General features: G+C 41.5%; 1 protein-coding gene across 2 annotated transcripts in view; it reads left to right on the top strand.

Annotated features, from left to right (window-relative positions):
• The first annotated feature begins 2358 nt into the window (after positions 1 to 2358).
• Positions 2359 to 24881, top strand: part of ACTR3 (actin related protein 3) — a 44210-nt gene continuing 21687 nt past the window's right edge. Inside the window, exon 1 of one of the 2 annotated variants that reach the window (XM_070731036.1) lies at positions 2359 to 2833. In XM_070731036.1, coding sequence (XP_070587137.1) covers positions 2790 to 2833 — 44 coding nt within the window. In that variant the 5' untranslated portion in view covers positions 2359 to 2789. Of the gene's footprint in view, positions 2834 to 9582; positions 10050 to 24881 lie in introns of those variants that run through there. The other variant, XM_070731040.1, reaches the window with a different exon arrangement.

The raw sequence follows: 24881 nt of genomic DNA, 5'->3' as shown, positions 1-24881 counted from the left end.
ATATTGTGTATTGCATATTTTATATGTTGTGAGCCACCCCGAGTCCTCGGAGAGGGGCGGCATAGAAATCCAATTAGTAAATAAATTAATAAATAAAATGTACCATATAGCACTCCAAATAATAATGACAATCGAATGCAAGAATAGTGTAATTGCGTTTGGAATCTGTAATGATTAATATATAACATTGCTGGGGAAGAAATTTTGGAAGATGTTATAGATAATTTTTTAAAAATTGCATAATCGTTGATGAAAAAGAAAGGTTTTTTAAAAAAAATAAAAATATGCCACTTAAAACATTTTTCAATAAACAAAAGTAGGTAGTCCAGGAGTTTACAGTTTCAATAAGAAAGGATTTGAATCCAGTTGAATTTGAATTCTGCATGCTCCATCTGGCTTTTTATGTATAAAATGAAAGTAGCTTAAGGAAAGATGGCTGGAACTTTTTTCTACTCTTTATCTCACCTTGCAATGTCATTGTAAGAGACTCCTTCTGTCTTTTGACATATAATATTAAAATATCTTCTTAAATGCAATGGGGTAGAGAAGGAAGAAGGGCTACAGTATAAAAGAATAATAATTAAATTCAGGGATTTTCTTGCATAAGTGGAGGTGCCACTCCATTTACATGTTGGTTCTAGCAACACACACATACACAATAAATATTTATATTAGAAGCCACAAAATAATTACCGGTACCCATCAATGACCTATGACTTGAGATGGAGAAAGATCTATAATTTAAAATAGAATATTTGCTGTCAGTTGAAACAACTGACTCTCAATATTAGAACAACATTGCTCCCCATTATTGACTTCAACAGCACTTACACTAATGCAGTTTATGGAAACTGTCCAATAGATATGCTTCGTTGGCCCACTGTTTTCAAACATTTAGAGGTCAAAGGTGAAGAAAAAATGTATCTTGTGGCTTGTGAAGAGGTATGCAAGTACAGAAAAACAATTTCAACCGCTCATTGGTTGTTTTTTATTTGCAATATATTAGATGTATCAATACGTTTTCTAAAATGAAAAAAAACCCTTCATATACTTTACTAGGAAGCATGCATATTAATCTGTGTACATCTAAAGACTGACTTTAGGCACTAGCCCATGTTTACCTATATTATTATTTGTAAAGGCCTGCACTTCTGCTGTAATACAATATTTTTTTAAAAAAAATACCATGTCATTTAATTCGCATATTTCTCCTCCTTAGAAACAGGCTTAAATCCCAAAGTGACATAAGCTCAAGCCCCAAAAGAAGGTGCAACAACCTGCAATGAAATGTGAGAGTGTTCATAACTGTTCAATTGAACCAAAAGTGAATTGTGAGGATATAATTGTGAGCCGTTCATGTCAGATAGCACTGGCTCACGCATCAACGATGAACATGAGGCGAATATGGAAAGGAAGGCCATCAGACTGGCAACCAAATGTAGGTTAGTCAGGTCTATGGTGTTGCCCGTAGCCACCTATGGTTTCGAAAATCCGACGTTAAAAAAGCAAGACAGGAAGAAAATCGACTTATTTGAGCTGTAGGTGCTGGAGAAGGCTTCTGCATATTCCTTGGATAGTAAAGGTGTCCAACAAATATTGGAGTGCATAACACCAGACATGTCATTAGAAGGAAAAATCATGAAACTTACTTTTGACTTACTGTGACATAGCCATGACATGGGGAAGAATTGGCAGTAAAAGGCTGCCAAAGAATGCAGCGGCTGGACACCATCAAAGCTGACACCACCAGAGCACAAAAACTTTATTATTTTTTTATATTTCATTCATTTCATCTTCTTTACAGTTGGGAAACTTCAGTACAGGATTCAGGCTAGTAGAAAGATGGGTTATAAATGAAGTAGATAAATAGCTTGTTTAGGAAAATGTCAAAGGCTGCAAGAACTGTTCAATGTGCTAACACAAAATGCAACTGATAGGCAATATAAAAATGTACCTGTATATTTTTGTATGTTAAATTATAGGACAATAGATATACTATTTATTCAAAAAAAAGAAAGAAAAAGAACAGTCAAGAGTCAGATCTACTTAATCCTTGGATGGAAGACCACAAGGAAATCTCATGTTTAACTTGGAATGTGAGGCCTGGCCAAGTCCAAAAAGCATCCGACAAAGGACTTCCTTTCGCTGTGAAAGAGGCTTGCCAATCCTGCCTCGTATGCAAGCATTAAAGGCTACTGCAGCTCTGCAAAACGGCTGCCTTTTAAAAAGCCGGGATTCTGAAGGCAGCCAGTTAGGAAGGGTGGTCAAAGAAAGATTATTCCATCACGTGCTTTAAAATTTAAAAATGCCGTAGAAACCACGGCTTCTTAAGATATTATTTCTGGCGCTGACTAAAACGAGGAGGGCGACTCAAGTCAGCGAGCAACCAAGCCCCAACAAAGTGAAAGAAGGGACGCGCCAGCAGCGCCCGCCCGCCTCTCTTTTCCATCCCCCGAACAGCGCGCTTCTCACAAAAGGCCTCTTTTGCTTGACGCGCCCGCCCGCTCTGCCTCTTTCCGCGGCGCCCCTCCTACGCCCGCGTTCAAGGGAGGGAGGGAGGGAGCGACGGAAGAGACGGCCATCTTGGGCTCCCTCGCCGGGGCTGTGCGTGTGCGAGCGGGGAGGGGGGGAGGGAGGCAAGGCAAGGCAAGGCTGGGGTAAGGGAGTGACTCTCGCTCCTTTGCGGAAGTGGTGCCTTCACTCCCCCAGAGTGGAAGGAGGAGGAAGAGAGAGAGAGGCCCGCGGGGTCGTCGGCACCTTTCCCCAGCGGCGTCTCAAACCCGTGGAGGATGGCAGGGCGGCTCCCGGCCTGCGTGGTGGACTGTGGCACCGGGTGAGCCCAGCAAGAGAGAGATGAATGGGCGACTGGGCGCGCGGCAGCGGCGGGGGCTGACAGTTGGCTTCCAGCGCCGGAGAGGGCGGGGAAGGGAAGCGGCCGGGCTGCCGTTGCCTTTCATTGGGGCGCGTGGAGGAGACGGGGCTGCTCTTGCTTTCTTTCGCCGGGCATGGCAGGGCTTTCAGCCCCTCACTTAATCCAAGCACCCACCCCCCTTTATCCAGGGGTGGCAGGTGGGGAGGAAGGCTATACCTGACTGCTGGGGCCGACTTGGCTGCTTCCCGGCAGCTCTTTTTTATATATTATTATTATTATTATTATTCTGCCTTGCGGCCGTCAAATACGAGGTATTTTTGTGTGTGTGTGGGCAGAAGAAGGGGCGAGTCACGCCCTAAACTGCCCGGGTTCATACCGTCCCCTCTTCCAGTCCTTCGGCGAGGCTTTGGCCTTTGCCAGAAAAAAGGAAGGAAGGCGGCATTGTCTCCTCCTGAATAAAAAAAAAGTTAAACTGAGGTGGCCGGCGGTCTTCATTCATTGTATGCTTTGCGAGGATGACAGAGCACCTTCCGCGGCTGGGAAGGGAGAGACCCCTCGTTGAACGTTTTCGAGACCCTCCTTCCCCACTCTCAGGGTTGCAAGAATTTGGATTTTTGCTGTTGCATTGGTTCAAGGCGCTCCCCCCCACCCCCGCTGTTAGAATGCAATTTTGGAGAAGAACGTGTGCAGCCTAAATTTCATTTAGGAAAAAATAGCCATCTCTGGGGTGGGGTGGGGTGGGGGTGGGAAAAAAAATCAGCGCCAGCCTTTCTCGGGTCAAACCGGCCTGTGTATAATTTTCAACTTCAGTGTGCGGGGACTGAGGGGGAAGCCTTCAGATTGGCGGCTTCCTTTTGCAGTGCCATGATTTGTCCATATGTGCCATTTATTCAGCATTACTTCTCTCTGTGTGGGTGGAAAAAAAGAAGTCTGCCCTCTCTTAATGAGCAAGCGCAAAAGGAACTTCCTTAGTTTTGTCAAAGGCGCTTCCTCCTTTCAGGCTTTTATACCTTATAAGGCAGTTTTCGGTGACAAACCTGAACCAAATCCTTTCGAGAAAGCAACTTTTCTTATTTTGTCGTTGCTAATTAATGTGGAGAAAACGGGGCTCAACGTTGCTGTTTTCTAACCTAGGAAAGAACTTCAGTGACATTTCTTTCAGGGAATAGGAGAGGCATGGATGATAGCACTGGAGGGTTATCTAGGAAAGACTTCCTGGTACATAGGTACTTTATGGCCTTCATTACAGTTTCTTAAGGAATTTAGTTGAGGCAACTTCATTTTGTACTTTCACTTTGCTTCATGATAATAAAGATGGGTTTCATAGAAAATTCTGCATGCAAGTTGGCCATTGCAGCAGTAGCTCAATATAATTGCAAGTAAAATGCTTCTAACTAATCATTCATCCATCAGCCATAGTTTTCTGTTTAAAAATGGTTAATTAAATTTTTTAAAAAATATTTTGAAAAATGTGTCATCAAACAACATTCTTTGGAAATTGTGATCTTACCTTTCCATTTGAAAAACAAACCAAAACCTAAAGATATCTACATAAGGAATATGATTGCGATAGTTTACTTAAAAGGAGCACAGAATATACAGTTGGATGTAAAATTGCAGCAGTAAATTACAACTTGTACTGGTTGCTGTTCTGCTGTCTATAGTAACTTAAAAGATATGTGTAGGTACATTGAAATTACAGTACAGTGTTCATTGTAATACACTAATTAAAGAACATGTCCTTTTTTCATTTGAAGCTGTTTTTGCAGATTGAGAGGCTAGGGATCTCTGGTAACATGTTTCATTTGTAAATTTGTGCATAAATGAAAATGAATGGGAAATAATCAAAAGAGAGAAAGGGATTTAATTTTAGATTCTGCAAAGGGGGCTATCAGTGAATGCACAGTCATTGGTTGCAAAGCGCAGCATCTTTTAATTAGTAACTATGATTATGCAATGTCTAAATTGAAGTGTGTCAGTGACCCTGAAAAATCTGGACTCTGATATCACAAGCTTTAAAACATTAGGTATGAACATTAGAGAATTCAAATTCCAATATATTTTAAGGGTGCATCTTTTTTATAATCTCTTTTAGTATCACTAAATAGAGACACCCTATCTATTTCTTGAGGAGGTGACCATATACCCCGATTCTATATGTCCACATGTAAATTTGTGCAAGCTTCTACTTACTGTATTCTTCTAGTCTTACATATTGGTCTCAAAATAAGAGGGGAACAGAACGGAACATTAGAGGGGAAAGTCTGGATAGACTGTTATGCTAATATAATGTGCAATATGAAAATGTTTTAGAATTGCTTTAGAAAATTTCCCTTTAATGTTCCAATCTGTTCCCCTCATATTTATATTTATGCCTTCGTAACTTTGGGTACAGCTATAAATATTTGAATAATTACTAGTTTCCACTGTTGGTTAACATGTTGTCATGATACACTTTTTGCAAATGTGTTATTGCATTTATGATTGCTGTAGTTCAGTTAAAAGTGCAAAGAAATACAGGTAGTCCTCAACATACGACCACTACTGAGCACAAAATTTACGTTGCTAAGGGAGAAATTTGTTAAGTGAATGTTACCCCATTTTACAACTTTTCTCACCACATTTGTTAAGTGAATCACTGCCTTACATTAGTAATATGATTGTTAAGTGATTCTGATTTCCCCATTGACTTTGCTTGTCAGAAAGTTGCAAAAGAGGATTACATGACTCCAAGGCACTACAACCACCATCAATATGAAGCTGTTGTCAATGATTCAAATGTAAATCATGTGACCATGGGGATATTGCAATGATCATATGTGTGAAAAATGGTCATAAACGACTTTTTTTCATTGCTGTTGCAACTTTGCATGGTCATTAAATGAACTGTTGTAAGTTGAGGACTACCTCTAGTGGCTTCCATTATATTTTGCAGCATTCACTTCACAATGCCAAGAGATGAATTGGAGAAGAGCAAAACTAAAATAATTCTTCAATAATACATTGAGGTTCCTGAATTAAGTACATGAAATGTGACACTGTCTATTGAAGTAAAAAGTTAAAATATGATTGACTTGAAATATTGAAGTATAGCTTAATTTCAGACATATTAAATCAGATTTCCCATATGGGTTTAAATGTAGACCAGGTGATATTAATCTGATCTACCTTAATTTGGAATCCAGAATTGATCAGGAGATCAATGACATAAAATTGATCAGGAGATCAATGACATAAAATTGTCTCCAATTTTAGGATTGATGGCATAAAAGTCTGCTTTGGTGAATGATTTGAATATGTACCTAAAATGTGCTTATTGAATTACATTTAGGGAAAAATAGTAGTATTTCTTAATTTACTATATTTTATACATTTGTTATGTAACCTTTTTCATCTGGATATCAGGATATTTAAGTTAATGTTTATTATGGATTGTTGATTAATATTTTGAATTACTTTTGAGATGAAACATCCTATGTGATATATTACTAAATGTGGTTCAGATTGTAGTTGCATCAGATGAGAATACATGTCACATGTGCATTTATCAATATATTTTATAAACATTATTCCACTAAGTTTAGTGCTTTTAAAAATGCATGAGCAAGCTCAGAATTGTTATACATGATAAAAATATTAACAGCTGCAGGAAAAATGGAATTAGTAAAAACATGAATCAAAAGTCTCATAAGTTTGTATCTTTAGACCAAGCTGCACACATTATGTTGCACTGTATACTGTACTAAGTTCCATACTCCAGAAGTAGAAAGGGCAAGAGGAACCCAGTGTGGTAAATGGTTTTCAGGAATAAAATAGTGTATAAAGCTTCTTTGTAAATTTATCACTAAGGACTTACTTTTTGCACTCCCACTTTAGGTCTCAGAACTTTTTCAAGAGGCCATATAAATATTCCACTCATAAAGTTGTACAGTACATGTATTCCCAATAGATAATATAGAATGGTTAAAATAAGATTGAAATAAAAGTTGAGTGGTTATTATTTGGGCTTGCTAATAAAACTAATAACTAACTAAAGTCTCTATACATTATGAAAATCTGCCTTGGTTTAGGAATATGGATTTAAGATGATTTTAGGGAAGTTGTACATAGAAAAGCAAGAAGGACAGAAGACGTGAAAGTTCATTGCATGTTAGGAAAGCCATATATTATTTTACGTATACCAGTTTACTGATAGCTAGTCAGAAATAGTTACTAAGAACTAGTATGAGTTGTTATGCCTGAACAGTTAAAAACCAACAACACATTTTACTACAAAATGTGCTTTATTTTTGGAAGACACTTAGAACTTGATAGCATAAATTACAGTCTTTGGAGAAGGGTGGCATACAACTCTAATAAATAATAATAATAATAATAATACATATGTCTCATGCCTAAATTTCTTTTTCTGAACATTGCAGAATAAATAATCTCATGTTGAAAATAGGAAATGTACTTCACTGAATGACTGTGAGCTAGTCACTCCTTACCTAGCCTTCCTCAGGGTATGGTTATAGGGAAAAATGGAAGAGCATATGCTTCTATGCTACATTGAGAGTTTGGAGGAAGTTGGGGCATAAAACTAACAACACTTATATCCTCTGTTATGCAATACAATAAATTCTTTGTTTAACAGCCCCCCTCACTTTTAGTGGATTTAATAGATTATACTTTATTTATGTACAGCAATTCCGCCTCCCCCCCCAAAAAAATATCAGCCAAATTTATTGTTACAAAGTATGATTTGAAGAAGGCAGCTAAACATATTCATTTAACATACTAATAGAATAGAATGTTATGTAATTTAAGGGTTTTGTTTTGTGTGTGTGTATGTATGTATGTATGTATGTATGTATGTATCCTAATCCTAATAAACTGAATGTTTAAAAAATCTAAACTCAATACATATGCTTAATGTTATAGGGAAAAAAATAGCCAATTAATGATAGTGTAGTATTGTAGTATTTTAATGATAGCAATTCAGTGCTGTACGTACCTAATAGTACAATTTTTATATATATCCTGCTTTTCTAAGATTTGTTATTTTCATCATTTCTGTCAGCTAGCTGTGTTGCAAAGCACAATTGACTATAATCTGGTCTATCCAAATATATTGAAAACAAAATATCCTTGATGGAGGTTCAAAAAACTTAAAGATTGTGGCTCCTACAGATGTCCCTGATGTTTGGACTATTGCTAAATTTCTTTAACAAATAGTACTCTTTTCTCCTATTTTCCCCACAACAACCCTCTGAGGTGGACCCAAAGTTTCCCAACTGGTTTTTCAATCTAAGGCAGGACTAGAACTGTTATATTTCTATGCTTTATACCATGCTGAAGTCAATGGCATTCTCAGTGCAGTTTGCATCCCAGCGAACTGGGAAGATTGCATTATATTTGCTTAGTAGGTATATTTTACCAGTTATATCTTATTTATCAGGTCAACCTGCAGGATAATTTTATTCATTTGTTCATTCAATCAATTTTTATGTCGCCCTTCTCCTCAGGGCAGCTTACAACATGTTAACAATAGCACTTTTTAACAGAGCCAGCTTATTGCCCCCACAATCCGAGTCCTCATTTTACTCACCTCAGAAGGATGGAAGGCTGAGTCAACCTTGAGCCGGTGATGAGATTTGAACCGCTGACCTACAGATCTACAGTCAGCTTCAGTGGCCTGCAATACAACACTACCTGCTGCGCCAGCCCGGCTCCTTATCAACATTATTTAATATAATCAAGCAATGGCTTCCTAACAAGGGGAAACGGAACTACTTAAGAATTGTGCACAACATATGAAATAAGTCCCTTGCTATGCATGAAGCCTGTTATAGATCTACTTTTTTTAATCATTAAAGCAGCTATATTTTCAGGCTTCCTGAGAACAAACCAGTGTTTCTGTGCATCAATGCACTTGGAATCAATTAGGAATACCATTTGAAACAGCTATAAAAGCCTTTTAAATGATTGCTTTGTCCATATAACTTGTCTACAAATAATAGTTGCCAATATTCCCCAACATTGATATGTTTTGTAGAATTCCTTAATAACTGTTTTAAAAACTGACAATTGGAATACATAGTACGATATATAGAATAACCATAGTAAAAAATGTTCAGTAAATGAAGCATTCTGCAGAGTTCATTTGTGAGCTTACATGCCTTCTTTAGCAGTAAAATAATCCACGTGATTTCAGATCCGGTACATCTGGCGGCTCCCTCTTCTGTTTCTGAACTCTTGTTTGAACTGAAACCCCCTCACGGATCTATCTTGAGGCTGGTGCTACCTAGATCCAAACTGACCATCGGGCTAGGAGAAACTGAAATCCTGGTCAGGAGCCCGAATGGGCCACTGGGAATAGGGAGAGTGGTGGAAATTGTCCCGACTAGAATCAGGTCAAGAGCCTTTCCAAGATTCTGTCCCTGGAAAGGAGATGATGTCAGGCACCACTTATGGTGGGTGTCAACAGGCTACTGGTGAAGCCAATTCATTGCCTAGCAACTACTGAGGGGGCCATAGCCTTGGAAGCATAACGGGATGCAGGGAGAGAGGCATCTGCTGCAAACTGAGAGACAGCAAAAACTTTGTTTAAATCCTGATGTGCTTGCAGATTGGATGCCAGGATTTGTTCCTGGAGGATTCCCAGCCAAATTGAAGAGTGAGCCAAAAAGGAAGCTGATAAATAAGCCTGTATCATCCAGGCGGCTGCCTGGTGGGCTTTGATAAGGGTCTGCTCAATTCTTTTGTCTTACAGCCTCAACAACTCCTCCGACACCTGACATAGCAGTCAGCACATGAAGGACAGGAACTGGAGTGTCGACCGCAGGAACATGAAGAAGTGAGGCTAACTCTGGAGCCACATTAAAATGATTGCAGTTGAGTGAGTTAGCCGTAGGCCCTGACACCAGAGCCTTCCACTGTCTTTGGACGTTGTCCAAGAAGAGTTGGGGGGCAAGGATGAAGTCCACCTCTGGTGTGAAATCAGCAAACAACGGGTCAATATGCGGAGACGTTGAGTCTGCAGCAGAAGTAGATGGGCTGTCCAACCCCGCATCAGACTAGACCTTATAAAATAAGGACTTGAAGAGCCCCGGAGGGAATAAGGCCGAGGAGATCTATTGTTCCTGTGACAAATCATCAACATCTGAAAGCTCATAATTCCCCTGGTCTAAGTCCAGTAAGTGCTCCTAACCACTGAAATCCAATCATCAGATTGGTGATCTAGGCTCTGTTGTTGGGCAATGGTCCTAGGCCAGAAACAGGACCCCTGGGAACTAATGGGTAGAACCGCTCACAGATTTTAGACAGGTGGCCAGTCCCTATTGCACTGCCGCCATCAGCAGCTGAAGGTTAGCTGGGTCCAAGGAGACCAGAGCCACCCAAACGGGAGCCCTTAATGTAGAAGGCAGGGCCTGAAACCCGGAGCTGAGGGGAACCCGAAGAGAAGGCCCCAAAAGAAGGCTGAACCCCAAAGGTCTGCAGTACACCTAAACAGAGCCAGATTATCAAGGGATAACTGATTGCCCAATGGGAGAGAGGCCACGAGTTCATCCTCCTGGTCCATGGAAGAGGAGCTGTGATCATGGGAGCAGATGGGTTCCAGCTTCCTGCCTGGCTACCGAGCCTGTTCGGGACATTGTCCCTGCAGCGCTCCACCCTCTGTGGCCTTTGTGAGGCACAATGTGAGGATTTTTCGACCAATTGACTATAGGGGCAGGCTGATCCTTGTCTGCGGCATGGCAATTTGTGTTGTGAAGCTGCTTGCCCAGAAGCTTGTCAGCTGAATGGCCCATCACCATGCTGCTTGTATGCTGAAGAAAATGGTTATTGCAAGTTACAAAATGGCCACCACAACTGACTGTTGAGAAATGGCAGGCTGGAGGGGAACCAAGAAGCCACTGGTGCCAATCTGGGCAAGCCCTGTGTGGTCCAGACACCTAGAAACTAGCTGAGTAATTAGGGCCAAAATGCTGCTATCAGGCCAAGCAAAGAGGATGAGACTGCGGAGGGAGCATGAGCTTCTCGTAAAACAGCTGAAAGATGGGTGGGAAATGATGTCCATTCTGGCAGGATCAAGCAAGCGACTAGCAAGCAATATGAGGAGGCTGTGTGAGTGTGACCTCCAGCAACTGTGCAGAGCCCCTCAGTAATGTGCCAAAACTTGGTGTAATAGAAATGTCCACCCTGTCAGTGGCAAGCCCGCGGGAAAGCCAAACATAGGATGGGTGTGTTTGTGTGTGTGTGATTGGGCGAGGCGCTCCAAATGCAGAAATTCAATAAAGACAGGCCAGGGGCCCGTAGCTGTCAAGTCCACCCCTCTCCCAAAGCGTCTGAGCCACCTTAGCCACCGGGAGAGTCCCATTCCAAGTCCTGCATGGTGAATGTCCAGAAGCTACTGCCGCAGCAGGAGCCGAAGCTCAGATGCTAAAATGCCTGAGCACCTCGCAAGGCACAGAGGGCTGGGGTCAAGAACTCACAAAGTCAAAACAGTCTGAGTCGAAAGCCAAATAGAGTGGAAATAAAGCATCCAGGAAAGGAGAACTAATTAGCCATGTCCATTCAGTCTGAGGACCAAGTTGAAGCTGGGTCCTAGGAGGGCAGATCCGGCAAAAAGTAACAGACTCGGTTCTCATTCTGAGTGGATGAGGACAGCCCATCCTGAAAGCTGGCTCCAATCACAATGGAGAAAAGGTCTGTTACTTCTTTTCACTTGAATTGCTATTACTTTACAATTGTCTCATAGTATTGACAGAGTTGGGCATGTATCGTTATATGCACATTCTCTCCTGTCTTTCTCAGATCCCAATTCCAAAGTAATTTCATAGGCTAAAATACGTTTTGGTGGCTTTTTCAAAATTATAATATTCCCTCTATAATCTCTTCTGTTTCAGTGTCAACTGAGGCAATTGAGTTGACTGATTTGAAAAGCTCTGTGCTAGGATTACCATATCTGGAATCCAAAAATCCAGGAAATCAACCAAATGCCACCTCAGATGTGGTAGTGTTACCATTTGCTAATAATCAGTGACATCAGTGATAATTTCCTGATAACAAATTTATTGCTTATGTTTTTTTATTAGGCCCTATAAGCATATAGGGCCATTAGCTCATGAGTAAATATTATTTGAAAATACTAATATTTGTTGCAACAGTAATTGTTGAACTGAGTAAGCCAATCTGTGGTTTGTCTGCATAGTGTTGCTTCTATTCCCTCTTCCTCTTTATAAATTAATAGGGTTACAGTATTTGTCTGCAACCTTGAAGTATCAGTTTCTTCCTCCAACTTCACAGACTTTACAGATGCAGTTAAAGAATTGTAGTTCCTTATTTTAAATCCATATTAGTTTACATACTTAACTAACAAGAAACCTGCAGACCAATATGCACCATCACAGCCAACAATTACTTGAAAAGGTATTTTGGTGAATGTTCTAAAACAAAACCTACTTTTTAAATAAATGAAGTAGATAATGCTTGTATAGTTTATATGAATCTTACATTTATCTAAATTAATTTTTAACTGATTTGAATTATACCTTGTCCTATATATTAATAACTTCAGAGCAGATATTTGTTAGTTACTATTTAGCAAGACTTGATATTTGAATTCTAAACATGTTATTCCTTCAATAACATTTAGCAGTAATTTGTCTATTAAATTTTTATTAACTAGCTGTATTGGTGAAATACAGTTTATAATTAAACTATTAATAGTCTGATTCAAAAATTAACAAGAAAAATTAAAAGTGAATAGCTATACATTATCACTGGTGGCAGCCCAAGAAACATAACACTTAACGTTTGAGAGCCCAGGTGAAAATTTTAAAACAAGGGTGACTGACCACCAACCGAACTTCTGTGAAAGTGAGCCAATTTCCTGAGATGCAGTTCACCAAAAGAACTTTCCCCCAGTCCTCTGCCATTAGCACCTCTTAAATCTGGGAAATACCCAATATTCTCTGTTGGGATGAACACAGGTTGGTTCTATTTGGAGGACATGTTCCTGCAGATGTAGGGCTTTTAAAGTTAATAACCACACTTTGAATCACAGCTGAAGCTAGTGCTATTCTGTAGTATTAGTGTTATGTGCTTGCAATTGTCATCTGCTAAGGTGGATAGCTTCATAGTTGTAGTAGACTGTTGTGATGCTAGGAATGTGAATAAGCATTACCAGAGCCTCTTGCAGGTATGTAGATTTAAAGCTGGTAAATCAGACACAGTTGGTTTGTTGATTAACAATCATGTTATTAATCATTGAAATCAAATGACTTAGTGGCTAGGATGACAAGGTTATAACACCACAATAAGAATAAAATCAGCATTTAAAAAGTGACGGTGAATTCAGATAACTGCTTTCTAGATCCATGCCTCTGCTGGCTAACTAAAGCTGCCTGGTGGTGATGGGAGGTCAGGTCAAGTTGTAATAGCTGAATCCTTCCTTGGTTGAAGAAATTGTTCTACCTCTTGAGGAAGTACTGGTTCATCTTCTTCAATAAATCATAATTGGATCTTACCATACTGGGCAATTTTTAGAGCTATGCAACCTCCTCCTGATGAAGGTAATTGGGAAGGTAGTTGCAGAACAGCCTTGGGCCCCAGGATTAATTGGTCTCCTTTCAGTCATGATGCAAGCTTGAGTATAGGTCAGAAATGGCTGGTTCATTTTTGACCTCTTGTGGGGACAATGGAGGATCTGCATCCCTGCTTGAATTTGTAATGCTCTTAGGTACCATTGGTCATTATATCCCTCTGATTGGCTCAGAGGGTTGGGGGTAGGTGACACAGGGTTGTACTGGTTTGCTTCCTTCCTCAATTCCAGTTATGGCTAATTAGGAAGATGTCTCACCCTTGGCTCCTAATATGTGGAGTGCTGCAGGTTTTTTGCTCTCTGGTGCAAAATATAGTGGCATGGACATGTACAGTTGGAATGACACATGACACAGCTGCTCTGTCAGCTGCATTAATTAGCTTCTGATTTGCTTCCAGGTTCAATTAAAGATGCTGTTTTGACCCTTAATCTCCTTTATTATTGGGGTTGGATTATTTGAGGGACACACTTTTCTCAGTTACTTCTCCCATTCCATGAGGTGGATCCCATCTGCAAAGGAACTACATCTGGTGGGACCCAGGATGAAAGGCTTTTCTACAAAGGTCTCTGTCCTGTGGAACATCATCTCCACTAGGGTGAAATTGGCTCCAGCTTTTGGAAGTTCCTGAAAAGTTCTGGAACATCACTTGTCCAATCATTGTCCAATCAATCGATTGTAAAAGGCAGCTTTGTAACACCTTACATCCTTATAACACCTTACTTGTAAGGTGTTACAAGCAAAGCTTATCCTTTTAGTAAAGGAATGTGCTTTATCCCAAATCCTTAGCAAGGATTCAGTAGGTGGATAAAAATATCAAATCCAGTCTAAACATTTGGCTGACTTTGCCAATTAAAAAACATAATGCTTTTTAATTGTAGATTAAAAAAACTTTATGGTCTTTATTTTACTTGGCCCAGAACCACAGATGTGAGATGGGTGGCATATATGATAAAAGTTCAAAAAAACATGGACTGATTAGAAAGAATAGTATTGTTCTGTTTTCAGCATTTTAATTACAGTCAGAGAGGGCCAGTTTGATGCTATAGAGAGATTATTCCTCAAAAATGCTACTTCTACTGAGAAGGAGTATATCCGGAAGAAATAGTATCACTGCTTGTTGGAGTTGAAACTCAGCTCCAACTTTTTCCATCCAGACTTTCACTGTCTTCAAACTTTGAGTCAGGAGTTCCACAGCATCTCTGGCCTGACCTGGAACGCATTACGGATGACCTCTTATCATGGACTGAACAGTTAATCTATCCCTCTATAGTTTTCTGTTCATTAAAAAGTGGGAAAGAAAAGAGAGATTCCTAGTAGCATAGTGGCTATTTGATTATTTGTTCAGTGTGTTTCCTCTATTGAATTGGAAACAATTGGAATATTTTAAAGCTTATCCTTTCCTCGCAGTTTAGCCTGATTCAATTCTTTAAATTTAAAAATGTAGGAAGGCAAAAGGTCTGATCATGCAAAATGGCATTGGAATACTCTAGTTTCAAATACTAAATCAGATATAACAATTTACTCTGTGTAAGCTAAGTTGTATATTGCTTACTCAGAAAATATGAGATTATAATATATTGCCAATAACAGTTCTGCCAGATACTTAAGGACTAGTGTTTATTATTAAATTGGAAATTAAAGATGGCCCATGATGATTCTTCAAATAAGTATACTGTATATCTTTTTTTTCATGATTTAAAATAATGTGTTGTGAGTTTAAAAAATCCTTGAATATATTTGATTCGGTGCAACTTTTTCTTTGAAAAAATCTAGATCTATATATTGAGGAGTATCATTTCTTCTCCTGTTCTACTTGTCCATTATTTTCTTACACAATATAACTTGATAACGGTTTAATTCTGAATGAGAAATTACTGTTTAAAATGAACTTTAAATCTTTGAACAATAAAGTAGTAAAAGAGCAAATGTGCTTGGTGTTAGGTGTCCTCAGTGTCTGCCAATAACCATGTTTATTTTCATGATTCATTCTTCTACATTTTTGCTAGAGTAGCTATGAATATTTTTAGAAATGCTGAACTGTGCAATATAGGCTTTACTGGAAATACATATAACATTTTTTTCCTAATCCTTAAAATATTTTGCAGAGAATAATTTCCATTACAAGATACTAAAATTTATATAGTGAATAGCATTCTGTTTTAGTTTTCCAAACTTATCATTTGTTCTGTTTTAGTTTTCCAAACTTATCATTTGTTAGAGTATTGCTTGACTTACGTTCTTTTTTGGAACTTCTTTCTCAATAGCATGCTGATCTTGAGAGTCTTTCTTTAAAGTAACTCCTGATTAGTTTAGTAGAATTATACATTATATGTGCAAATGAGCAGGTATAGGACTAAATACTAAAATTTCAGTTTCTTAGAGTATTTCAAAATTTACTAGTACATGTAATCCTTTTTAAACCATTGTTCTATTTAGCAACCATTCAAAATTTAAGATGGCACTGAAAAAATAATTTTATGACCAGTTCTCAAAGTATCCCTGCAATTGTGATTTGGAAGCTTTTCAACCGGTGTGTGTTTAAGCATCTTGAAATCATGATTGCAATTTGGAAGCCTCACAACTGGCTTCTGACAAGCCAAGTCAGTAGAGAACCTGGCAAGTCGCAGTCATATGATGTCCCCCTAAACTGTGAGTGATTTACTTAATAGCCATAATGGGACTGATGTTAAGTCCAGTATGTGATGTTTCATTTAATGACTGTGTCACTTAGCAATGGAATTGCTGTGCCCTGTACTTTCCAACATAAGCTTTCTCATCTTCATCATTACAGATAACCTTGTGATCAAAATTTGGGTATTTGGCAGGTTGTCGACATTTATGATCTCTGTGCAATTCAGTCCCTCCCTCCCTCCTCTTTGCCCTTTTGGAAATCCCAATTTTCACCACCTTTGCTTACCCCTACTGTCTTACTTTTCACTTCTGATGTCGTACACTGCTCATTTGCGATCGCTATGCCAGTCATACTTCCTCAGTAGCAGAAGGTAGAAGATTGGGAGGGTTCCTTCCTTCCTTCCTTCCTTCCTTCCTTCCTTCCTTCCTTCCTTCCTTCCTTCCTTCCTTCCTTCCTTCCTCCCTCCCTCCTTCCTTTCTTCCTTCCTTCGTATTAGCAGTACATCAGTAACAAAACAGATAGATTGTAAGTAGGTAGATAGATAGATATACACACATATATCCATGTGTGTACACACACACACACACACACACACACAATAAATACCTGGCACCAAAGTGAAGATTTCATATGCAGTCTTCTCATCCACCTCACCGTATCCCATACCTGGGGGATAAAGCCAGGTCTTTTCAGAAGTCTAGGAGCGTAGAACCCTGCCAAACATCAAGAGTTGTGCAAATAAGACTTGGGACTATATCTATTCACCAGTTTTGTTTTCTAAGATCTTTGGGGAACTCAAATACATTATCTTAAATAGAGATGATAACAAAACCTTGTTATTTGGTTTCTGGGATACCTGTTTCTCAATCAATATTTTAAAATAAGCTTTGAAATAAAAAAAATACATGAGCAGGGATCCTGACAAGCACTAAGAGTGCCCATAGTTACCATAGAAACATTATTTCCTGTTTCTCATATATAGTTCACAAATTAGCTTTTTAGGTAGAGATATGATAGTGTTGTACTTGCATGGCATCATTAGATGAATGACTAAAGACTACATGACATACAAATAATAATCCTAACACTCTTTTATGACTGATCTTTAAAAATATCAGGTACAGGAAAAAGAGGAGGTGGCAAATTATTCAGATCCAATAAACATACAGTTCATTGAATGCCAGATGGTGAGAGCAAATTGGATTCTGAAAAATAACAAGTAGAAAGGCATTTCAAGAATCTCCATGAAAATCGCCTGCTTTTAATTAGGGAATATGGCCCATATGAGAACAAAGAGCAATCAATGGTGCAGATATTGCAAAGGGAAAAGATGTGATATTTATAGAGAAGGTGAAAGTTGATGCAGAAAACAAAGATACAGGCACTGTTGAATACATATGGATGGGCAACAAAACTGGAGCAATATGTTAGGTTGTGCAGTACTAAATGTGACTGAATCCATGTAGTTAGTATAGTAAGATACATTGCTTATGGATACATGTTGAGAATGTTTGGCTTTAGCTAACACAATGTTAAATATCAAGAAATCCTGGAAACAGTTATTTAAATTTTCAGCCTCTCCTTGCAAAATATGATATTTATTGCATTTATATCCTACCTTTTGTTAGCCGCCCCGAGTCTTCGGAGAGGGGCGGCATACAAATCTAATAAATACAAATACAAATACAAATTTTCTTTGGGAATTAAAGGCACAAAGATAGGAGCTTCTCTCATTTTATCACTACATCAAAAACCCTATGAGGAAAGTTGAGTTAAGCAATTAACTCATATTTATTTCACAAACTATGTAGTTAAATGGGAAGTTTTGCTTAAACATCATTTAATAATGACATAGAAGCCAATGAGGCTATAATAAGTAGTGGAGTTTAAGGTATTTGTCCTTTTTTCCCTAGACTATTAATGTGTGGCTAGAAATATAAAACCAGCCAGGTCTCGAGCCACATTTATTTATTTGCAGGACTTACAGGTAATCCTAAATTTACAAACACAACTGGGACCACAAGTTCTGTTACTATAAGATATGGTTGGTTGTTAAGTGATAATTTTTTGCTGCAGTTTAAGTGAACCTCATGGTTTTAAAGTGAATTGCTTCCTCCATTGACTTCATTAGTTGGAAGCACCTGAAAATGGTGATAAATAGTGATCATGTGACTGGAGACCTCCACAGTCATAAATACAAGGACTATTTGTAAGTCAGTTTTTCAGTGCTGCTGTAATTCAAATGATCACTTTAAAAACTTGCCTATTTGATATGATGACTCACAGTAGTTCATAAGGGAATAGTTTTAATTATAGGCAGTCCTCAAGTTACAACAGTTTATTTAGTGACCACTCAAAGTTGCATTGAACAGTATTGAAAAAAATGACTTGTGACCATTTTTCACAAAACCGCTGCAGTATCCCAATGGTCACATGATCAAAATTCAGGTGCCTGGTAACTGGTTCATATTTATGATGGCTGCATGTCCTAAAGTCATGTGATCAACTTTTTCAATCTTGACAAGCAAAGTCAATATTAAAGACATTTATTTGACAACCATGTTACTAACTTAACAAATGCAATGACTCACTTAACATCTGTGGTAAGAAAAAATATAAAAAGGGGCAAACTCATTTGGCAGATGTTTCAATTAGCAACATCATTTTTGGGTTCCATTGAGGACTACCTGTAGATGGCCCATCAGACATCTATTCTAAATGGAAAAGCTTTTTAAAAACTTGATTGTTCAGTTGCAGTGAAGCTTTAAACATGGCTGAATGGGTGTGCCTTATTACTTCTGTATGCCTGTCACATTTCTCAAGGAGTTCTTTAACAGCTATAGTCAGTGTCAATTCTGTAAGGCAGCTTACCAACCATAGCTTTACTGTTCTCTAATTCTAATCAATAAGATATACAACAGCAAAATAGTCCCAAAGATTATATAAAGTCAGAAATGAATATATAAATATTCCATTATTGGAACAGATTTAGTCCAAGAAAAGTTTCAAAGAGAGGGTCTTGGATATTGCTGCCAAGATGATGTCACATCTGTCACAAATTAGCCTCTCAGATAGAAAAGCATTTAATAACTTTTTAGACCAGTTTTTCACTAGTGCACATTTTAACAACTAGATTTAACAACTAGATGATAAAGTATGAAAGATTCTCCGTACTGAAGGAGTGGGTCCAGCAGTCACATGGGTTGCTCCTGTCCAATCCGTTGGAACTGAGCCTAGTATTAAAAAAGAGTGCTGGATCCGCCCCTTCCCCAGAATTCGCTCAGTTCGCATATCCTGCGGTTGTATTGTGATAGCTCGTTCAACATTCTAACACCTTCCCTTCGATCTTTCCTTCAAAAAATAGTAAGATTTATTGTCTTTGTTTATTACTTGCACCATTGCGCCAGCCGTTTAAAGAAAAAAAGTAAAAATGCGGCTCGGCTTTTTCCCTTAGGAGAAGTTGCGGTTTCGTTTTCCCCCGGCGGTTTTGCCGGTTACGATTCCTGCGGCCGCTAGTGGATTCTTCTAATCCCTTGGCCCGGAGGTCCTGGTGCAAGTATTTATTGATTACATTGATTATTTATCGTATAAATATATTAAGGGCTTAAAATATTACCTCCTGCGGAGTGAGACGCCTTCCAGTCTCCTGGACTTAGTCGATCGCTTTTCCCTTAAGAAATTCTACGGAGCGATCTTTTCGGCGCGAAGGCCTTCGCGCCCTTTTTTAAATCTAGGCCTCTCGTGTTGGCCTCCTGCCAGCCGCGTAGGCCTCAGTCCACCGCGTGGATCCCGGAGCGGGCCTTGGGGGTCCCAGGCTAAATTCTCCACCGGCTAAGCCTCCAACCAGAGTGCCTTGGTTTACTTAATTATAAAGTTTAGGGAGGCTGGCCCCGCTGGATTTGGGGGCACGAACTCTGGGTTTGCCCAGATTGTCCTCACTCTTCAGCAGCTTCGAGGCCTCGAAGCAGGATCCATTCCTCTTGGGAAGTCCTTGAAATTCTTCTCCTTATTATTCAGTTATTGGCTCAGCCTTGTCTTCTGTTAATTGTCAGACTATGGCTACTTTTCCCAAGAGAGGCACTACCAAAGGTCCCAAAGAGGTTAGGCCTACTGGTAATTCTACTGAAGTTCCCCAGGCCTCTTCCTCCTCCTTCTCAGGCACCCATTCCTTAGCCAAGCCCACCAGGGTTGAGAAGAGAAGGGACCCAGCCCTACAAAAAAATACATGATAAACCAAACTTTTAAGGTGCAGGCCCAAGTGCATATCAATCCAACCCCCCCGGAGGCCTCTAACCTGCCTCTTTCTGGGGTTCCTGTGCTATCCCTGGATGAGCCAAACCTAAATCCACCCCAACCTAACCTATGGGGTTTAGGTCCAGAGGAGCCAGATATTACCGAGGATTCCTCCCAGCCAGAACCTGCTCAGGCCCTCAGGGATCCTCCGGCCTTTCCGGCTGATATTTCTTCCTTGCCACCGGAGTTTTCAGTCTATCTTGACTATTCTGACTAACACCATTGACGCTAAACTCTCATCTTTCAATGTGCCTTCTCTGTCTCACCCCTCTCCACGCTCCTCCCGTCCCGTGAGTTCTTCTCCTTCCTACAGAGCCCCAGCCATGGAGGTCTCTGACTCCTCTCAGGAAGAGGATGAGGACGTGGATGCAGAAGAGGATGATGACCCATTTCAGCGTCTGTCGGAAGATGAGGAATCTCAGATTAAGATTCCAGCCCCAGCTGCTATCTTTCCTTCGCAGCTTTTCAAATCTCTCCTGCTTAAGGCTAGAGTATCCACGGGGCTAGCCGGGCAAGAAAAACAGGCTACTTCTTCCTCAGATCCTCCGGAGGATAATCTTTCCTTTTTTTTTTTTCATGAAAGAACAGGAAGACAATGAGGTAAGTCCTATGCCCAAGTTGTTTAAGGATGCCTTGCGTAAACAGTGGGACCACCCAACTGCTGGCTTTACTCCCACTCCCAAGGACTAGAAGCTCTACAAGCTCTCCTCCGTCTATGAGGAACTCCTAACATGTCCCAAGCCAGATGAACCAGTGAAGACCCTCCACTCGACTGCCGCCATGCCTGGCGAAGCAGAGGAGGTCCTCCGGCCAGAGGACAAACGACTTGAGCAATGCTCAAAAGGAGTCTTCTTGCAGACTCATGGGCCTTTAAGAGTGCTGCTGCGGCATCCTTCCTTTCCAGAGCTATGCTCTTGTGACTTCGTCAGCTCCAACCACACCTGCCTCCAGATGACTTACGGGGCCAACAGGATTTCAACAAAATCTTCGCAGCTGCCCAATATGTAGCAGATGCTACCCTCCAATCTTCCAGATTTGCAGCCAGGTCAGTAGCAGCCTCCACAACGGCCAGAAGACGTCTATGGCTCCGCCCTTGGCAGGCGGGAGTAAGACAGAAGTGGCAGTTAGCCATGGGTCCGCTGAAACGTGACCTCCTCTTCGGAGACCTTCTGGACCCTCTCCTTACAGAGACCACAGACAAGAAAAAGGTCTTGGGACCTACCACCTAGAAGGTCCCTAAACCGTAGCCCTTTCGGCGCACAGGGCGTCTACAGGATCAGAGCTTCGCATTTCAAAGGAGTCCAGGTCAGTTTTCTCCTCGGTTCGATCCCAATCTAGAACCACCAGGGGCAGAGGTTCCCGTTATCAGAGAGGATCCTCTTCTACCAGGGCTTCCAAAAGAGCCAGAGGGTAAGTTTCCTCCTTTCCCATAGGCGGTCGCCTAGCCTGTTTCTCTTCCGCCTGGCACCGTTCTTGTAAGGACCCCTGGGTCATTGACACTGTGGAAAGGAGCCTAAGGTTAGAGTTCATTTCACCTCCCCCTAACCGTTTTATTTCGTGTCCTTCTCCCAGTTCCCCTCCATCTCGTATCCGAATGGAGGAGGCTATTTCTCTTTTGTTGACTATTGGAGCTTTTCAACCGGTCCCCTCTCTCCAGAGAGGTTTAGACTTCTCCCATCCTCTTCATGGTCCCTAAGACCTTTGGAGGCTGGAGAGCCATCTTAGATCTAAAAAAATTGAACCGGTTTATAAAATATAGGATTTCAAAATGCATTACTTATCTTCCTTTTTTTAGCAGCTCTACATCTGGGAGACTTTATGGTGTCTCTGGATCTCACGGAGGCCTTCCTCCATATCCCCATTGTCAAGGTCCATAGGAAATTTCTGCGCTTTGCCTTTCAAGGCAGGCATTTTCAGTGTAAGGCCATGCCATTTGGGCTCTACTCAGCTCCCAGAGTCTTCACTAAACTCTTGGGATCCTTGGCGGCTCATATCCGGGCTTCTCCCATTCATATTTTATGTTATTTAGATGACTTTTTAATTCATGGAAATTCCAGAACTGGGTGGCGGCAGACCTCTCTTTTACCATGTCGGTTCTACAGAATCATGGTTTCTCCATAAATCTTAAAAGGAGCCACCTTGATCCATCCACTTCCATTCTGCATCTGGGAACTATCATTAATTCTGAGTTATCCCAGGTTTTCCTCTCCACTGAGAGAAAACGCAGCCTTTTGGATCTCATTGCTCGCATCCTGCCCCAGCAATCTACCTCCATTGCCACCCTATCTTCCCTTTGGGTAAAATGGTGTCATCTATTGGTATTGTCCCCTGGGCCTGTCTTCACGCCAGGGAACTACAGTGGCTTCTATTACCTCCCAGAGATCGGGCCACAGCAACTCGAATCGTCGCCATTCCACCGACGGTTCGCAGATCCCTCAAGTGGTGGACTTCTCCAGCCCTAGACAAGGGATCTCCCTTCCAGTGCCCCGACCAGTTGTAGTCACCACAGATGCCAGCCTCTCGGGCTGGGGAGCCCACGCCCAGGGTCTTTTAGCTCAGGGCACATGGGCACTGGAGGAGGCTTCCAGGCCCATCAATTGATTAGAATTAAGAGCCGTGTCTCTAGCTCTAAAACAATTCCAATTTCACATCTCCAACCAGCATGTGCTGATTTTCACCGACAATATAGCCACCAAAAGCCATATTTGCAGACAGGGAGGCACAGGAGCCTAGGCCCTCAGGAGGGAGGCCCTGAAGTTAGGCCTTTGGGCAGAGAAGAATCTCCAGTCGCTTCTAGCCGACCACATCTCGGGGAGCCTCAACGTCCAAGCGGACTGGCTCTCGCGAGCGACCATAGATCCAGGCGAGTGGAATCTCCATCAGTTACTGTTCCACCAAGTCTGCCTCAGGTTCGGCCATTCAGTGCTGGATCTATTGGCGACCAAAGCCAATGCCCAGCTCCCTCACTTCATCTCCAGGTTCCCGTCTCCGGGAGCAGAGGCAATCACTGCCCTCAGGAGCCCTTGGCCTCCAGGTCTATTGTATGCCTTTCCTCCAATTCCAATTCTGCCAGACGTGATCAACAAAATCCTCCTGGAGAAGGCCCGAGTAACTCTGATTGCCCCTCACTGGCCTCGCAGGCCCTGGTTCGCGGACCTCCAACAATGTCCGTCCAGGACCCCTGGCGACTCCCCGTTTTCGGAGGATAGGTCGCGACAGGGGGCCTCCTTCCATCCAGACCCAGAGTGGTTTCACCTCACCGCCTGGTTATTATCCGGAGGGACTTAGACCTGCGAGGGTATGACCCGGACACAGTGGAAATCATCCTGAAGTCTAGAAGAGGGTCTACCAACCGGATCTACGACCATACTTGGTCCAAATTCCATCATTGGTGCTTGCAGAAGGGCTTATCTCCCCTGTGTCTTCCCACCCACAGGATAATCACCTTCCTCATGAAAGGCTCCCACCAAGGCCTCTCTACCAGCACCATCCGCCGACACCTGGCCGCCATCTCTTCCGTCTTGGCGGGGCCTCGCAGGCAGCCCCTCCGCTCCCTTCCAGAAATCCAAGAATTTCTAAGAGGAGTGGCCAACTTCAGGCCTTCTAAGATCCACAGATATCTCACCTGGGACTTGCCACGGGTTCTCCATCCTCTTACTCAGGCACCTTACGAACCCCTGAACTCTGCGTCCCTCAGGTACCTATCCTTCAAGGTAGCATTCCTGGTGGCGATTACATCCGCCCGACGCATATCTGAGTTGGCAGCCCTTTCTATCAGACAGGACCTTTGTCAGTTTCACCAGGACAAGGTGGTTCTGCGACTGGACCCCACCTTTCTACCAAAGGTCAGTTCCATGTCCCACAGATCTCAGGATATCATATTACCTTCCATCTGCCTCCAACGAGAGCATCCCCTGGCAACTAGATGGCACACTCTGGTTCTCACTAGAGCGCTAAAGGTTTATATCCAACGCACAGGATCCATCCGGAGGTCTGAAGCACTCTTCATAGCCTACCATCCCAGATCCTTGGGATCCAGAGTGTCTTCTACAGTAATAGGTCGTTGGATCAGAGGGACCATCTCTAAGGCCTACGAGACAGCTTCCCTTTCCATTCCAAGGAATATTACAGCGCATTCCACCAGAAGTGCTGCCACATCTGCCGCTTGGGCGACTCAGGCTCCGTTGGAAGGAGTCTGCAAAGCAGCCACTTGGGCCTCGCCAAATTCCTTCATCAACGATTCGTACGCATCAGCGGACGCTGCCTTCGGCAGAAGAGTACTCCAATCCGTTATCTCTCACGATAGCTATGTACTCCCACCCTAGGGACCTATCTCTTGGGTATGTCCCATGTGACTGCTGGACCCACTCCTTCAGTACGGAGAATAGGCGTTGATTGCTTACCTGAACGCCTCTTCTCGTACGGTGAGTGGGTACAGCAGTCACTTCCCTCCCTTTGTGTGGTCTTCTTTACCTTCTATTCTATTTTCTTATAA

This window comes from Erythrolamprus reginae, chromosome 1 (genome assembly GCF_031021105.1).
Source record: "Erythrolamprus reginae isolate rEryReg1 chromosome 1, rEryReg1.hap1, whole genome shotgun sequence".
In the NCBI taxonomy this organism is placed as follows: Eukaryota; Metazoa; Chordata; class Lepidosauria; order Squamata; family Dipsadidae; genus Erythrolamprus; species Erythrolamprus reginae.
This window is presented reverse-complemented; position numbering and strand designations above follow the sequence as displayed.